General features: G+C 35.3%; 1 protein-coding gene and 1 long non-coding RNA gene across 3 annotated transcripts in view; one reads left to right on the top strand and one right to left on the bottom strand.

The window, feature by feature from the left end:
• Positions 1-13,163, bottom strand: part of LOC133524963 (synaptotagmin-6-like) — a 168,559-nt gene extending 155,396 nt beyond the window's left edge. For both annotated transcript variants that reach the window (XM_061861130.1, XM_061861131.1), the window contains exon 1: positions 12,613-13,163. In XM_061861130.1, the coding sequence (XP_061717114.1) occupies positions 12,613-12,727 (115 nt within the window). In that variant the 5' untranslated portion in view covers positions 12,728-13,163. The remainder of the gene's footprint in view (positions 1-12,612) is intronic.
• Positions 1-16,333, top strand: part of LOC133524964 (uncharacterized) — a 69,029-nt gene extending 52,696 nt beyond the window's left edge. The window contains exon 2 of the long non-coding RNA XR_009800495.1: positions 15,159-16,333. This is a non-coding gene — a long non-coding RNA (uncharacterized LOC133524964). The remainder of the gene's footprint in view (positions 1-15,158) is intronic.
• The last annotated feature ends 1,232 nt before the right edge of the window (positions 16,334-17,565 follow it).

Raw genomic sequence — 17,565 nt, 5'->3', positions numbered from 1 at the left:
AAAGACATTACTTTTTGTTAAGCTGGTAGAGAATGGTAGATACTTATGAAGGGTTATTTGATCCGCTACTTTTGATGCAAACTGTACCAAGTCGCACTTCTCACACACAACATACAAAATCGAATCTGTAATGACGACACGAATACATAGAAAATGACACACGTCAAAGACAAATTTTGCACACGTCAATTTCTTTTTGTGTACGGACGAGTCACAACACGCACCGCGCTATGCCCAGTAGGGCATGTGCTTCGGCAGAGGGGAAATAGTGAGAATGCCGACTACCAACTACCACATGAACTGTATAGTTGTTAGATTTGTAGCTGGCCTCCAACGGCGTATCCTTTGTCTATTATCATTTTTTTTTGTGAAAATTTGTTTCTCTTCATAACTTATTGAAAAATGCCTTTTTAGCTGTGACGCTGCCTCTATGTGACTTATTTTAGACATTAAGACTGACAGACATTAAGGGTTTAAAGTAACTCGCAGTTTTTATCTGTAAAAAAATTTTACTTATTCGTTGTAATGATATTTTTCACGAAGGTGTAAAGATGAATACCGTGCAGTGTGCAGAAAAAGAAAAAAAAATCGGCGAATTGTACTTATGTCGGCAAATGAACTTCAACCTATCCGAACATCGACAAACACCAAACGAAAAGAAAATATGTACTGGAATGACAGATACTAGGAAAAGTCACGTGACTACATACCATACATATACATCTTGGCCTATCTAGGGGGTAGGGGCTACCAGTGTAGTCTGTGGCTTCAACTCTACCGGCGAAGTTTCACGGCCTCCCCTAATTCCATTGTAACTTAATACATCATACGTCAGTAAGCACCTTCTCGAACACGGTCGAAGGCGAACTTGGCCTTGGGCGCGCCCCGGTTATCCTGGCCCGGCCCGGTTCTAAACTTGGCCTGGTTAACTTGGCCCGCTTGCATCAAGGCCAACCGGGTGTTGCTACGTTACGTCCTTTGATCACTGTTTTATTCAAGTGTAATGTGAGTTAATATCGTCGTAGATAATTTTCTCATATATATTTCATATATTTAATATTTACACAGTATTACACTTTGAAAGTAATACATTGTGAAACGGTACTTATTGCATACTTTAAGCATGTACAACTAAGATTAAACACTAGACTCCCTTTTATCCATCATATCGCAAAATCTCAAGCATTCCTTACACACATCCGCTCATCGCCACTCAAGCAGGTCACACTAGTATGCTGATACCAGGAGCGCATTCAGCAGCAGCGCCAAGGCTCGAGGGATCAGCGAGTTTCTATGCGCCACCGTGAGCGCCGTTGGCACTACTAAGAGTGGCTGCACTTGCGGTCTAAGGGTTATCTTTTTAAACCAGGAAAAAAGAATTTCACTAGCCTCTACCAGTCCCGAGCAGTACGAGTCACCGCGCAGGTCCCGACCTCAAATATCAAAACACGAACATTATACTTATTAATTTTTATTTTGACGTATTATAACATATCTAAATTTTATTGCGAGCGCGTAAACTTCGAGCACCACACATACACACAGGTAATCTAAGGCTCTTTACACATTATACAATTTTGACCACAGGATACACAGGCAACAATTATGGGCAATTAAATACGTGCCAATATTTAAAGGGTGGTTATAATTAAGCCGAATAACTACTAGTCAGTTTACTTTAGCTGTATATATTGTTCATTTTGATCACTGTTAAAATGAAAACCGTACCTATAATATTATCGCGCTTCGTACTTTCAGAATAGTTTTTATTTAAAAAAGTAAAATAAATATGTAGAACGAGGCAAAATGCAGCTGTAGAAATAGCATAACGTTTTAAAACGTCCTAGATTATGTTATTAAGAAAACTACCGCTAAAATAAAGTTATTGCAACTTATTAAGTTATTGCTCAAAAGACTTAGTAAATAATTTTATGCGTTATTTACAATTTTGTTTATTATTCTGTGTAACAAACGAGAACCTTTTCTATTTGGTCAAAATATACTGTCGCTATAAACACCATGTGCGAATCAAGCGAAACCGCGAACGTACCTAAGTGTGGCGTCGATTTTGCAGATTGTTCACGCCTTCGCGCCTAGTTCCCCGTTTTTTTTTTCGATTATTTTGGCCTGCGTCAAAGAGATGCGAAGCGCGAACTTGCAAGACTCCACATTACAAACTCGTCGTCGTCATCGGCCAACCCTCCATGCAAAGACCAAAAATTTTTCGTCCTTCGTCCTTTTTTGATGTAAATATGTATTACCTATTAATATTGTATTCAAAATAGTTTTTATTGCATCTGTCTATGGATTTTTTTTGTTGGTTTATTTGTGGTAAAATCTCCATAGTACATATGGCGCGACTTTACCGCACTAGTGCGATAATGACGAAAATTTAAAGCGACAAATGTACTTAAGAAAAACGTTGAAACTTGTACGATACATGTGCGAATAGGTAATTCGCAACTCGGGTCGATTTAAAATACTGCCTTTGGTCGTGTTTTAATTTATCGGCACTCGTTTCGAATTTCCTATTTCTTGTATCGGAAATAACTTCGAAATTTCTTCTGGTTCACATCAGTGATCGATCGACTTTTGTCAAAGTTTACCAGTCAAATAAATTATAACTACTAAAATCCACAACATGGCGAAGGCCAAATAAAATCTTGTCTGGCTTTAGTTGTTAAAAGTATCTGGAAAATTAAGATGAATGTAGTTTTCTTTCCACTGTCTTCGTAATTATTAATTATGGTGCTCTATAAGTCGAGTTAAGACATTTTATTACTTTTTTTCTAAAGCTGTTTTTTGTTTTTTTCTAAAGCTGTTTTTTGTTTTTTTCTAAAGCTTTGTATTGTCATTGAGAGTTCGCAGCAAGTTCGGCCGAATTTCACCTTCCCATACAAACGGAGTTTCGTTCTCATTTTAAAACTACGTGTTAGATTCTAATGAAACAGGTATAGGTCTGTAATAAGTTTATATAGCTCCAGCTTATAAAACAAACGAAATAGAGTAAAAACAAAATTTACAGGAAAAACTTAAATTCACTGTATTTTTTTTAACTAATTACAAGCATATATGTACCTTATTTTATTGTAACTACAAAGTTTCAGAGCAATCTAGCTAGACTAGCTAGTCGTATTAAAATAAAAATGCGTAACAACGTTTGCATGGAGAACAGAGCTTGCTGCGGACTTTTAATACATGAGTACCTTATAGATAATTATAATATTATAAATATAATTCCCACTGAGCCAGAGCGTAGGTATATCCCAGTTTTTTTTTCAGCTTAAGTTTCGTTCGACCTAGCAACTAAAAGGGATAGGTATACACTATTTTATCTTTAACTTATAACGGGATATCCACAATTTATGCCAACGTATACAAAATATGAAAAATTAAAACAGTAAATAGATTCCTAAGAACATATTACGAGCATCGGCTGTAGCTGTTCAAGGGGCTCATTCGACTCATCAGATCAGAGTGTTTTTACAAGCTTTTTACAATATTTTATTTATTTTGCAATGTACCTATGTATGTACGGGTCAAATCATGCAAGTTAAATATGACCCACTTCCCGGTTTCCGATGAAGTAGGAAATTTGCATAAGTCGGGTGACAATGCAATATTATGGTACCATCGAGCTGATCTGATGATAAAGACAGGACGTGGCCATTGGAACTCTGTGATAAAACAACGCAAGCTAATTGTGTTTAGGGTTTTTAAAATTGTCTCGATGAGTATTAGTTGCCTGTGTAAAAGCGTATACCAAAAATGATATTTTTGCCAAAAACATATTTTAACTTTTAGAAAAGTAGGGTCCAACGCAAACTGAATTTATATTTCAAAACCGAAACCGAAGGTTCGTTTTGCTCCAGATTCCGCCAAAATAGAACCTGCGGCCGAAGATCGTTTTCATGCTAAACTTCCCGAAACTGAACCTAAAACATCGGTCGGTCACTAAAGAAAAGTTTGCTAAGTCATCCGTCATCTGTACGAGTCAAGGATAAGCAAAAATAAAAGTCTTTTGCTAAAAAAAACACAATTAAGCTCCAGGAATGTCTTATCAAATGTGCAAGACGTTACAATACTCAAAGCGGACGTATCTCATTATGTGGAAAGCTTTTTGTTAAAGCTCTCCTCGCTAATGAAAAGAGAATGAAAGCTTTTGCTACTTCGAGATTAAAGCTGTTGACATCGAGCTTCCCGGATAAAATGATGGTTACTTGGTCAATAACAAAAATTACTATAGAATCGAAAGATTCATCCATTATACCGGAGACAGAAAACCGAGTAAGGTTTTCGATGTTATGTAATGCTAGCTTTTACTCGCGACTTCGTCTGTGAGGAATTAGTGATATGGATAACTTATTTTTTATTTCACTCTGCTTCTTATTTCCGATACGAACTAGTTGTCTCTAAAATAAGGACACTTTAGAGACAACTATAACGCCTACATAAAAAATAATAAGTTTTTGCATTGCATTTTAAGCGTTTTATTCAAGGCCAAATGCCATGAAAAAATAACATGGAAACTAGATTAAAAGTTGGCTCGATAGATAAAATAGGAAAACACGTCTAAATTAAATTTTTTTTAGTTGTACAGTTGAGATATTAAATATCGATATGGACAAAATTACAAAAATATGTATACACGACTTTATTGCCTATATATTAAGGTAGTGTATACATATTTTTGTAACTTTGTTCGTATTGATATTTAATACCTTGACTGTATATTCACCACCACCCTGCATACCATAGCAGTATAATTTTAGTATAAAATAAATAGTAATATAGCCGAGGGCTCTGACCAAAATTTGAAATTATTTTCAGGGTAAATGAGATAAAAGATAAAAAAAAAAACGCGCGATGGCCATTTCTTCCTTCGCAACTTTCGCGCGACGTTCTTTATCTTTTGTCCTCTTCAAATTTCCTGGATGTGAGTCTTAAATATATTACAATTTAAGCAATAAATAAACCTTGTTATTGTTTCGTCGAGTGATAATAATAGTTCCGGTAATATCATGATAATGAGTTATCAATATTCCGGGCATATCGTCAAAGTGGCTACTAATTAGCTATGCCTAAATTGCCTAATTGACAGATTGCAATAATAACTGTTCGGAATCTGCAATATTGTAGGTATTATCATAGGTAAGCATATCTAAATATTACGGCATAAATGTATATTGATATAGAAAGACCCGCAAATATGCAAGAAATGCAGCAGAAATGCAGGTTATTGAATTGATTATTACGAAAAGCAAGGGAATGCTAATTTTTCATTAATTTTCCCTTAGTAATTTAGTAGTAGTAGTAATAATAAACTCTTTATTGTACAAAAACACATAATAAAATGAACTTACAGTTAGGAAAAGCTAAGTACAAAGGCGAACTTATCCCTTCAAGGGATCTCTTCCAAAGTAATTTAGTCGAAGAATTATTTTTATTTTTATTCAACAAGCTTGATAGCTCCCTTTCATTAATGGGATAGTTAGTTTCTGAATTATTTGAAAAATAATACTAATATGTGTTTATATAATTTATTTATTCTGAAATATATATTCTGAGATATAAATAAATAACATTTCCATGTATAATAAAATAAGAGACGTATTGTTATTTTACAAGCTTTTATTTAACTTTCCCTGTTAATTAGTATGTTAATTGGTTTGTCCCTTAGTGTGGGTCAAATCTTGGAGCCTACATTTGATCCACTTCCCGATTTCCGATTGAGCTGAAAATTTGCATACATATTTTTTTTTTTATACTACGTCGGTGGCAAACAAGCATACGGCCTGCCTGATGGTAAGCAGTATCCGTAGCCTATGTACGCCTGCAACTCCAGAGGAGTTACATGCGCGTTGCCGACCCTAACCCCCTCCCACCCTCGTTGAGCTCTGGCAACCTTACTCACCGGCAGGAACACAACACTATGAGTAGGGTCTAGTGTTATTTGGCTGCGATTTTCTGTAAGGTGGAGGTACTTCCCCAGTTGGGCTCTGCTCTAGATCTAGAATGACATCCGCTGTTGCTGTACATATGTAAGTCTGATGACAATGCAATATTATGGTACCATCGAGCTAATCTGATGATGGAGACAGGAGGCGACCATAGGAACTATGTGATGAAACAACGCAACCTAATTGTGTGGGTTTTTAGAATTGTCCCGATGAAGTATTATTTGCTTGTGGAAACAATGAGCGATAAAAGCTTGTACCGTCTGTTTTGAAATGGGTACCACTTAAACCACATAACTACACGATAATGTATAACTAATGTGTAGGTGTGTGGTTTCACTGCAGTATTTCAGTGTACATGTCCATGCATATGAAACGTGCTTAAATTCTAAATCCAATCCATAAAATGGGAACCAGATTGAAAAAGTCCACACCGAATTAACAATTAGCGTACCGGAGAATGACTGTGCATAAAGCTTAGCAAACATTTGTTTTTTGTCCCTTTCTAACAAACACAAATGTCAAAATGACAGATAAGGACGAACGATTATCAATTGCTTGTTGGAATTAACAAGCGTTTATGAATATATAAGGCGTCATAAAAGCAGCGAAAATACTGAATAAATGTTACATAAAATATATGGAAATGCAAAAATCTTTGTCTCTAATTAAGATCGACTGAACACGTAATTTCGAGGAAAAATTACGTAGAATTATTCTCATAATCAGTTTATAACTATTAGATCACTTTGTTGTCCGTCTAGCGGTCCGTCCGTCCGTCTGTCTGTCAAGACCCTTTATCTCAGGAACACGTGTAGGTATCGAGTTGAAATTAAAACCATATACTCGTATACAGTCCCTTGAAGCTGTGAAAAAATCAAACTTCTAAGTTTGGCTATAAATAGAAACGGGGGTTTATGCCAAAAAAAACCTATAAATTTGTAAAATTTGTACGGAACCCTCGGAGGCGTATTCGACTTACACTTGTCCGGTTTTTTTTTTAATTACCCACTTAGGCATTCTTTCAGATATGCATGAACACAGATCGGTCATGACAAGTCTGAATTTCGCTCATCTGTTTAGAAATGCGGAGACAATAAACAAAGGACCGAAGCTCTAGCCTCCCTCGGGAGGTGGGTATTGACCCATCATATAAGAAGAATTGGCAATTGAATTTGAAATCAATTGTGTAGGAAATATGGTTGAATTTCTTTTGTTGTGAAATCGAACAAAACAAAGGAAACGCATCTCCGTTACTATTGCAAATGGTTTAAATTACATTGAGGTAAATACTACGGGTACGACCATGGACTTTCGGAGGTTAGAATCTGTTTAAGCTAATTTTGCATGGATTTGAACAGGACAAAGTAACGCCGTGTCATTATAAACGTCATCGGCCGGCAATAAATCGACCTGCAAGATAAATGGTAGGTATCCCTTTTTTGGGATGAAAATACTAGTGTATAATAATAGCCAGAACCGAATACAGGACCTCCTCCTTCTTGGAAAAGAAGTCGATTAAAAAAGACAGTATCTCTCAACTCAACACAACTAGAGAAGTGACTCGTACCAAACTATAGATACACCGGATACCCGTAGTTTGCGCTCTAGGGACTCACGGACGCTAATTAGCGTGAGCCCGAGCCACGAACAGACCGTAACTCAAGTACCTGCAATACCAACTTAAATGGGATTTATATGGTTGCAGTGCGAACTACAGACACAATGAGACCTAGTTTTTTTTTGAACAAAAAATATTGATGGATTTTAACTTTATAAATGACGGATTTAAAAGGAATTCCTAGTTTCCATACAAACGCTTTCGACCGTTTCCTCCCTGGATTTTTAACCTAGAGCGAGCAAATAAAATCAATATCTTCAATAGCTGTGCCACTATGTTTTGCTTTTTTGGATTATTTTATTTTGACGAAACTTACAGCGCCTTGAAAATTGCATAAACGGCTCAATTGAATTGGCTGCAAAAAAAGGCGCAGTATACAAATATGACAACAAATATGCAAAAAATCAAAACATAGCGGCATAGGTTATTTATTCCTCTTGCAGTTTCCAAACTTTTATAATCATTGGTTGCGTTTTAGAGGAGGAAACAGTAGATAGCGAAACCTCTATTTTTAAGTTTTTTGCGTGGGAATTTTAGTCTGAGCTGCAGTTGCCCTTATCGCGCGCACGCACTGCCCGCCGCAGCGCGACAGAAACATAGCTTAAAAATTCGAGATTTGAAAAGTTGCTCAGCTATGAATTGCTCTTAATTATAAAAATATAGGTATCCCTTTCTTAGGATGAAAATACTAGTGAATATGAAAAAGACGGTTTATCTCTGTCTATGCTCCAATGACAAGTGACTCTAGAAACTATAGTAAGTACTTACAACGGTCCCTGTTGCCTGCGCTCTTTAGCGCTAATTAGCGTCAGCCCGGGCGACGAACAGATCGTAACTCAAGTACAATACCAACTTAAATGGGATCTATATGGTCGCAGTGCGAATTGCCGATATACAATGTGTGCCTGCATTGTGAACAAAACATCGAGTTTAAACTCTCTTGAGTCACACTAACTTAAACTAACAAAACGGTTTAAATCACGTATTAGATGACTGAGATTAACAGATGAAATTTATGGAAATATTTCTTACTTCACACTTCACTTCACTGGCTCAGTAACCCAAACAGGATCTTGGCCTCTGACACAAAAGAGCGCCACTCTGTCCTATCCTGCGCCACTTCGCGTCTGGTGGGGATTCCGAGGGCGGACAGGTCTTTTAGGGCTTTGACGCCCAGACGGACGTTTTCCGGCTGCCCCACATACGCTCTTCTCATAGCACGCACTACTATGTCTATTGTTAATATTTTTAACTCGGATTCAGAATATACGTTACCTACCAGCAAATGCTGACGTGACAAACTATCATATTATACAAAATATCCCAATATGCTGTGAACTAGTAGAAACTAACCAATGCTAACACCGTTAAAGCAAGTCTGGACTATAAACAAACAGCTAGTAACCCAACTAAAACACGGACTTAAGTTGGATTTCTACAGTCGCATTGCAAATTGCAAACTAGTACGTCTATACAATGTGTGCCAGTACTCTTGACAAATACTTTCAATGCGAATTTTAAACTGTATTTTTTTAATTTTTTTTTTTAATTAACCTCGTGCTGCCCAATGTACAGTGAGCTGCGTATTTTCATGGGGAAATTATAAATGAATTCATTGATAAAATCGCTATACACTTTTACGGCTGATCAGGCGGCGTTTCAATCCAATGCCAACCTTCATTAAAAACAAACTAAGTGACATTTCATTTGTCTTGTAAAATTGTCGAACTAATAAAACTTAAACCAATTCAAATTATAATTTCTTTGGTAAGAATTTTGTATGGTGGGCGGTACGAGGGACAATAAGTTGATTTGTCAATTTATTGTCCCTCGTACCGCATTCGATTAGGTATGACCCTTAAAGCTAAATTACTTTTGACATTAAATCCGCCTTTCACTCAAATTGTAAAGATTCCCTTTAACGGTCAGACGAGTATCAGAAATTACGGAAAATTGAACCTTGTCATTTTGAAATGAAATTTAAAATCATTGTTATAGGGTGGTCATTTTTGCCATATAAAATCGAGGTTTGCCCGTTAAATGGTTAAAATAAATAAATGAAGCGTACAAGCAATTTGTGCCGTTGTCATTATTGAACTGGCACACCTTAATTAAATAATATAATTTAGGTTTGTTACACGTGGTCCGGTCGTCCGCGAATTATTATGTCTGATTTTAAAAGCTCAGGCCGAATTAATTATGAATTCCGCTTTACCGTAGGTTAGTTATTTGCAAATAAGTGAAACAAATAAATTATCAATTTTCTCAAAGTATTTAAACCATTACTAATACTTAAACACACCGTATGCCAAATCTACATGATTTTTTAGAGAGTTATTATATATTAATTATTATTTACTGAATTATTACAGAATTATTTAGAGTACTTATAAATATTTAACACATTCACCGCTGAGCTACGGTTGTAGCGCTACATCGTAGCCGATAACATGAGTTTTCCGGTATATAGCGAAAACGCTTTGTAGAGGCAAAACGACAACGTGTCGTGATTAGATCTGAATGAGTCAAATAAATGAAGTTATTCAACGATATAAATCTCTCATAATTTCGACAAGTATCAAACGCGTAGTCACGCCTCGGCCGGATATACACATATTGCTTAGTTATTTGATTTTCATCCGATTAGATGACATTTACACTTCTCTTTTACGATTTTTGATGCTGCCTGTACCTATATCGTGTTCGAACGGCGCCAATCGAGCTCAAACCACGTCAGTCCGCTCCAAATGAAAATGATTCGTTTTCGTATTAAATACCAGCAACCGTGAAAACACGTGCCCCGGAATGCCATCATATCATTCCTCTGGATATGAAACTGACTGTATCACTACGGAGATAGGTTCGATACGAAATCATACCTAATGAATATAGAAATAGAGTTCAAATTAATTGCAAAATAAATCATGGAACTGCCAGTCGATATGTTGTGCTTATATGCGTGGTTCAAATGATGTATCAATAGAACTGAAGGTATTTGCTTTGTTGTTCCTCGGCTTCAATGGGTAGACTTAGGGCCACTTGTTCGTTTCAGGGTTAGCCAACTAACTTGGAGTTAACCGTTTATAATATACAAAGGCCCTTAGTATACAAAGTTGTCACAACTCAAGTTATCACTTAAAAAACCTAAAGTTCGGTACCTTGCATAAAAACCTCAGCAAAAATTAGTATTTGAAATAAATTTTCACTTGATTACGGAAAAAAACAATGCAGCTCCGAGTCATCGCTGAAAAGATACCTAAGTACCGGTTCATACGTCAATGAAGGATCCTACTCACAAGAAAAGTTAAGCTACCAGTACCAGACAATGAAAAATAAAATCTTCCTTTATAATTTAATCACAATCCTTTAGTTTGCAAGCTATAAATGAATTAAATATTTAAGTTTTTTTTTTTAGACTTGCACACAACTCAAACTAAACTAGTAAAAAAATACACGTCCTAAAAATAGTAAGTTTTTGTAGATCACTTTAATACTGATTCCTCGTTTCGGTGTGAAAATCATCCGGAAGAACCGTTCCAGGGCAGTCTCAAATAAGTAAGAACGTCGTATATCCAATCTTTTTCAACCAGCGTATGCCATTTTGTCCTAAAATTCTTAAAAGATATAAGTAACTATGATTAATTAAGAACATATGTCATTTTGAAAATAAGCAAAGAAAGATTAAACAGAAGCCTGTTGAAGAAGAAGTTGGAGTGAAATTAATTATTGTACCGTATTACTGACAGTACCCCAGGAATGAATAATTTTATTAAAACAATCGATTTCATTACAATCCGCCTTGTACAAGGAAAATCAACTTGTTTGACTTTAGAATTACTTTTTAATTACAAAGTTGCATATATATTTAACTGTTGTATTACGAATCAAGGCCGAAGAGTTATTTACTAGGGCACTATTCGGCTTGTTTTTTTATAAGAGGAATCGGCATATGAAAGCTTTTGCACTTAGTTAATGAATGAATTAAATTATCGTTGAAAACCACGCCCTATTTATGAATCAGTAAAAAGAAGCTCTTTTTGGCCAATGCATAAATGTTAAAAGTTTAACACCTTTGACATAGTAATTTCGACGCCAAGGTGAGACAAATATAAAAACAAAATTATTTATTTAGATATAAACCCATTGATTACATCAAAAATGTAATTAAATTTGATTATAAGTACCTAATATATACGCAAAGATATCAGCTATTTCTTCTTTCTATTTTTAACAATGGCGTAAACACTCACCTACATATATAAAAACAGCGAGTTTAAATAATCACCCCACACTGCACGAATAAAACAATACGCGTAATCGTACCAAAACAAATAGAATATTACTGAGAGCAATCTGAAACTGGCGGAAACCATATAAATAACAAATGCCAACCGTTATCTCTTACGTCCTGTAAAAATATTAGGTACTATTAAAAAAAGAACGATTCCAGTAAAGGTCTGGGCTAATTTAACATTCCTTGTGTAACAGACAACCAATTTCTAAATGCTTAAACATGCCTTCAAGCATTAACTTACAAAGAGAAAAATGTTGTTAGCTCAACGCAACATGATAAATAGTTGTTTCGCTACAAAATTACTATCTAAAACAATGTATTTTAATTTTGCATGACCTTGAAATAAAATGGTTGGCAAAAGATCCTTACTAATTATTTTGGATTTTTGTCATATTGTAAGCAATGCAGATTGCAAACTTTGTTAGTATTTATTATGGTAAAAGTATTGCTAATTAAAGATTTTTATAAAAATCCTACTACGATTTTTTTTAAGAATTTTTACCCATAAAAACTGCAGTAGAAAATAATAATAACGTATTTTAGGTAATTTAAAGTCATCCACTGTCTTATCTATCCGTTTATAACTCACAAACCATTACTTAAGAACATCACTATTTTTAATGTAAAATTTGTAATTAATTCTCTTTTAGTTAAAAGTCCCTCTTAAAAACACATTAAATTTTTCCCAGAAAGAAAATCCAAGTAAAACCACGTAAATTTCGAATAAAAAACACACTAACCTTCGCTAGCACGCGTTTCCCTCGAGTCGTCGACGATCAACAGGTGGGGTCGACGCGCTCGCGCGAGCTCGTGCTCGGCCGGGCCCGCGGTGCTCCCGTGTCTCGAAACGCCCATATCGGCCGGCGGTCTGGGCGCGAGTGAAGGCTTCCCAACGCACCCTTACTACACTGCAGACAACCCCTATTCGAACTCACTCTCGATGTCACTACTATATATCGAATCCTCTATCCTTCACAGATTATAATAAACGTAAAAGAGCTGGAAAATTTTCTGCGACAGTATTTCAAAGGTATCGAATACAAAAACAGGTGAAATATATACGTATATATCCCTGAATTTCGTGTTCCTTCGTAAACTGGCTGACATAGTATGTCAGATGATATCGCTGGACACGCTTTGGCATTGACATTACTGTTTGTATCGACCGATAACGAACGTGAAATGGAATTGTGCATTTTAAATGCTTATTTGAGCGAACTTTTCGAGTCGCTGAAGTTTTTGCTTGCAAATGTAAAAATCTGTCAAGAAAATGTTTACGCCTGAAATATTTATTAGCTGCTGAGATGTAGCAATGTTTTCATGCAAAATAAAAGATTTCACTTACGAAAATAGTTAAAAAAAATCATTTTTTATCTCTTCAGTTCGTTTCCATCGTGACCTCTAGTTACGATAGTTCTTGTAATTATTATTATTTTCAATTTATTTCTACAGAAAGAAACAATCTCTTAAACTGATTTATTTGTCTTTGAAGCTTGAATAAGCATGGTAGCAATATAAAACACAAGCATTTTATTTAAAATATTTAACACTTGGTTGCTGGGTCAAGCGGTAAAATAAAACAAAATATGCTTGATGATAGACCCGTGAATCTTTTAAAGTAATATATTGGGTACTGTAAGAAGTTTCTTTCTTGTTTAATATTAAACGCTTTGATCACGAGAAACTTTAAAAGAATTTCACTTTAACGAGTTTTATCTCACCAAGCAGCCGAAGATCGGCCGCCCTTCATCTAACTTCATACGTTTTGCTTAGAGATATCAAGTTCATTGCCCTCTTATATGTTTTATCTACAGTTCCACACACAATATTTTCATTGTCAACATCAACCTACACGAACCATTTGGGAAAAACTATATCGACTCCATAGAATATATGTACCTACTCGACACACTACGCCCCACGAAATGGCGCTACTATATAAGTAGGTCTCCCACATATCGAAGGCGATTTATATAGAAGTTATGCGGTGATTTGCTAGTTGAAGCTAGTTGAGTTTTTGGAATAAAACTTATATATTACATATTTATTTTCATCACAGTTGCTCGTAAACGGTGTTATTGTATGCTGGCATACTGAGATGGAATGATCTTTAATATGCCCACGGGCAGTAATAGGTTTTTTTTTTTTCAATATGCCTGGACATATTTTCTAATTATGTCACTAATTCATACGAACCAAATAGATATAAACGAGCTTTACTTTTAAAATATTGAAGTTTATAATTTATAATTTTTGTTTGTTATTATACATATTTAATTTGATTAATTTAATAGCCGTTTAAAATAGTTTTTTAACAATTTTTAATCGTGGCTGAATGCCGGATGGATTTGTGCCTTCGATGCCTAACCTGTCAAAATGACAATATGGCGGACGATTGTTTAAAATGTCACCATATTTAAGAATTATTTCGCTAAAATTTTAGTTTTTCACTCACAAGTGTGATGAAAAACCTAGGGTAGGTATGCCATGGGCGGTACAAGAATTACGAACTCGTGTTAATTAAGACCTGGTCTTCGGCTTCGGGCTTAATTAACACTTGTTCTTAAATTTTTGTTTACAGCTCTTAATACACAATGTACTATTACTTTTGATACATAATATAAAATTAACTGCATATAGCGAAACAAGAATAGGTATAAGAACTTAATTATGGCCATCGGCTACGTATTTCTTCCCAATTAACTCAGTTAAACGATAAACCTATAAGAGTTTCACGCAATGATTAAGTGCTTTTACATAAAATACAAATTAGCATCAAGTAACTTATTGTAGTAATCTAACACACGACAGTAAAAAAAAAAGAAGTCAAACTTACGATCATTGATATCCCCTTAGTGCCCAGAGACGCTATTAATTTCGGTTATCGGATCTGATAATTTAGACTAATAAAGGCATATAGATAAGTCTCAGGTCATATTTATGTGTTATCTCCGAGATATTCAGTTTATGAGGATATCAAGGTCAATGTACGAGTATACTACTTTGCTCTGCCTCTGGCATGCCTTAGCCGGGCGTTTAGAATTGAGTCGCGAGAGTTCTCGAGGTTATGTGTTTCTTACATCTCATTAAATTATCAAAAGAGGATCTACGTGTTGGCTTCGGCTCCGCGCACACCTTTCATATCTCTGGAACACCATTTTCCGTTTCCGTCCGTGATGGGACATATCTTTACCCAACATTAATACACATCACGGTACATACCCGTACTATGGTATTATTATATATATTTTCCGTCATTTCATCTTAAAATAATGACAGGCTACAGCATAGATATAAGAAGTAAGGAGATTTATAACGAAGCATAATTTCAACGAGTCTCGCTGTCTCCAACTGTCCCCCACCACATCATTAAAGGCGTGGCCAGACATCAGACAACCAACTCACGCGCTGTGATTGGCCAAACCGCGCGGTGTAGGAGCCTAGAGCGGCGGCACTAGAGTGAGGACAATTCGATAGAGCTATCGATATTTTACATGTTCTGAAAATGACCTTAGAGTTTTGACATATTTGTTTTAAGTAATAATTGCCATAGACTTAATTTATATTCCTTTAAATTTTTGACCTTATTTACGAGCTAAGAATTTTAAGGTACGTGTAAGGTATATTAGTTGAGCCATAAGTTCTCTCACAAAGGTTTTTACTGATAAAATGTAATACAAAGCTTTTAATTTAAAAAAAAAACATGTACCATGATGCGAAAGCTTGTTTATGCTTAACTAATCAAATTGGTTTAAATTTCAGTAATTATTTGATGTAATGTTTGTTTAAATTGTTTACTTTGGGATTGTCGTTAGACGCGAGCGCTTCATTAAAAAAAAAGTTTCAGTTTATTATAGCATATTTCGTCACCAATTGAAAGCAATTCCAGCATGTTATATAGTAAGTATAATGCACCATTAAATAAGCTTTTATATCATATGTACGAATAATAAGGAAACAGTAATCATAATTATCAGTAAAAATCTTTCTGATAGAACTTTTGGATCGACTAAGTATACAATATACTATTATTTTAAACATATTTATATTCTATCTGTAACTGTAACTGGAAACATTTTTCTTGAAAATGATCCGAACAAATAACACTTTTCTCGCTCATAAACTAGTTAGGGCCCTCTTCCTGTAGCATCTATCCATTTTTCGTTAATACTGGGATTTTTAGGGAAACTGAAAAAAATTGCAATCATGAACATATTTCTTTTTTGACTCACTGTAAACTGTACCTCTGTAAATTCCATTCACCACCGTTTCTTTTTCAATTGTTTACTCTAAATAATTGTATATTATTATTTTCAATTGTAGTATTGTTTTTTTTTTTACTTGTAAACCTTATTATCCACCACAGGACAGGCTATGCCTAGTGTGGGGGCCAGCATAAATGTAATACTGTTATTATTTTATTTCTGAAATAAAACATTTGTACAATTGTACTTAATTAAATCAGTTTATTTTTTGGCTTACCTTTTCGATTTTTAATCCAAATTAAAAAGTATTAAATTAAACATTAGGTGCATATAAAATAATTGTAAAATTTTACTTGAAAAATAATTACTTTCGTAAGAAAGTAATTATTTTTAATGTGTGTATACACTATATCCAAACATTTTTATCGATAACGCTCAAAGATCAATTATATGCACGAGCACCACTCTACTTCGCGGCGTCAATGAAGGGAGCGGTTGGCGGTCGTATCAAGAAACAATAATGTCCCTGTGAATATCGTTAGCGGTTTAATGCATTGCGCCGTTGCTAAGGACACTACAAATAGTTTTCCATGCCAAAGCGTCAATGTAGAATGCATAGACAAATTGCCACGCGTTTGTATGACAACATGGTCTGACTCAGAAAAATCATATGTCACTGGATTTATTTGTTAAAATGTGTGGTTTTATTGACTAATACGTGAAAAAAAATGTACTATGTAACTCCATGATCCTTATAGTTTTTGGATGCACTCCTATTTCGACACAAATTAGCGCTATAATTCGGCATTTCAATAAAATTGACGCGCACATTGTTCAATGACAGCTAAGTTGCTACTGCCTTACGGCGGGCCGGTATGGCCACGATGTGGCCATGTCGCGGCGACACGCGCCACGCCTCCGTCAGCCATCTAGTACTTTCTATGATCTGAGGGCTACAGCGTAGCCTTGTTAAAAAGTCGTCTGCTCATATCGGGTTCGGCAATTTGCCCTGGGACCGCCGAAATATGACACCCTCCGGCCAGAAGCGGTGGTTAAATTGTTTTACGATAACCTATTTAACAAAATGATATACCTACCTCGCAAACGAAGGATATAAAGTGACACGGAGTTCACTTTGTGTTCATATTGTGGTCGCAACCACGTCATTTTTGGATTGGATAAAAACATTCGGAAAAAACGGCGTTTTTTCTGTTGAGATTACAATAGTGAGGATTTGGATACATATTTCTTAGACTCATCATACAAATTTAAAGTAATAGTAGGTTTTATCATGCTAATAAGGATAAAAATACGAAAATTAAGCTTTAGAAGTCTTTAAAAGTTTATTTTTAGGCCAATTTAATTAGATTAGGAAAGCAAATTTTGAGGAATTAATTTCCAGTGAGCTTGAAATCGATTTAGTACCTTCATTTGGGCCTAAATGCATGTAATCGAGTTTGCGCAATCCCAGGAGGTGTGCATACATTA

Source organism: Cydia pomonella, chromosome 14 (assembly GCF_033807575.1).
Source record: "Cydia pomonella isolate Wapato2018A chromosome 14, ilCydPomo1, whole genome shotgun sequence".
NCBI classification, from domain to species: Eukaryota; Metazoa; Arthropoda; class Insecta; order Lepidoptera; family Tortricidae; genus Cydia; species Cydia pomonella.
The sequence above is the reverse complement of the archived record's forward strand: the minus strand, read 5'-3'. Positions and strand labels throughout refer to the sequence as shown.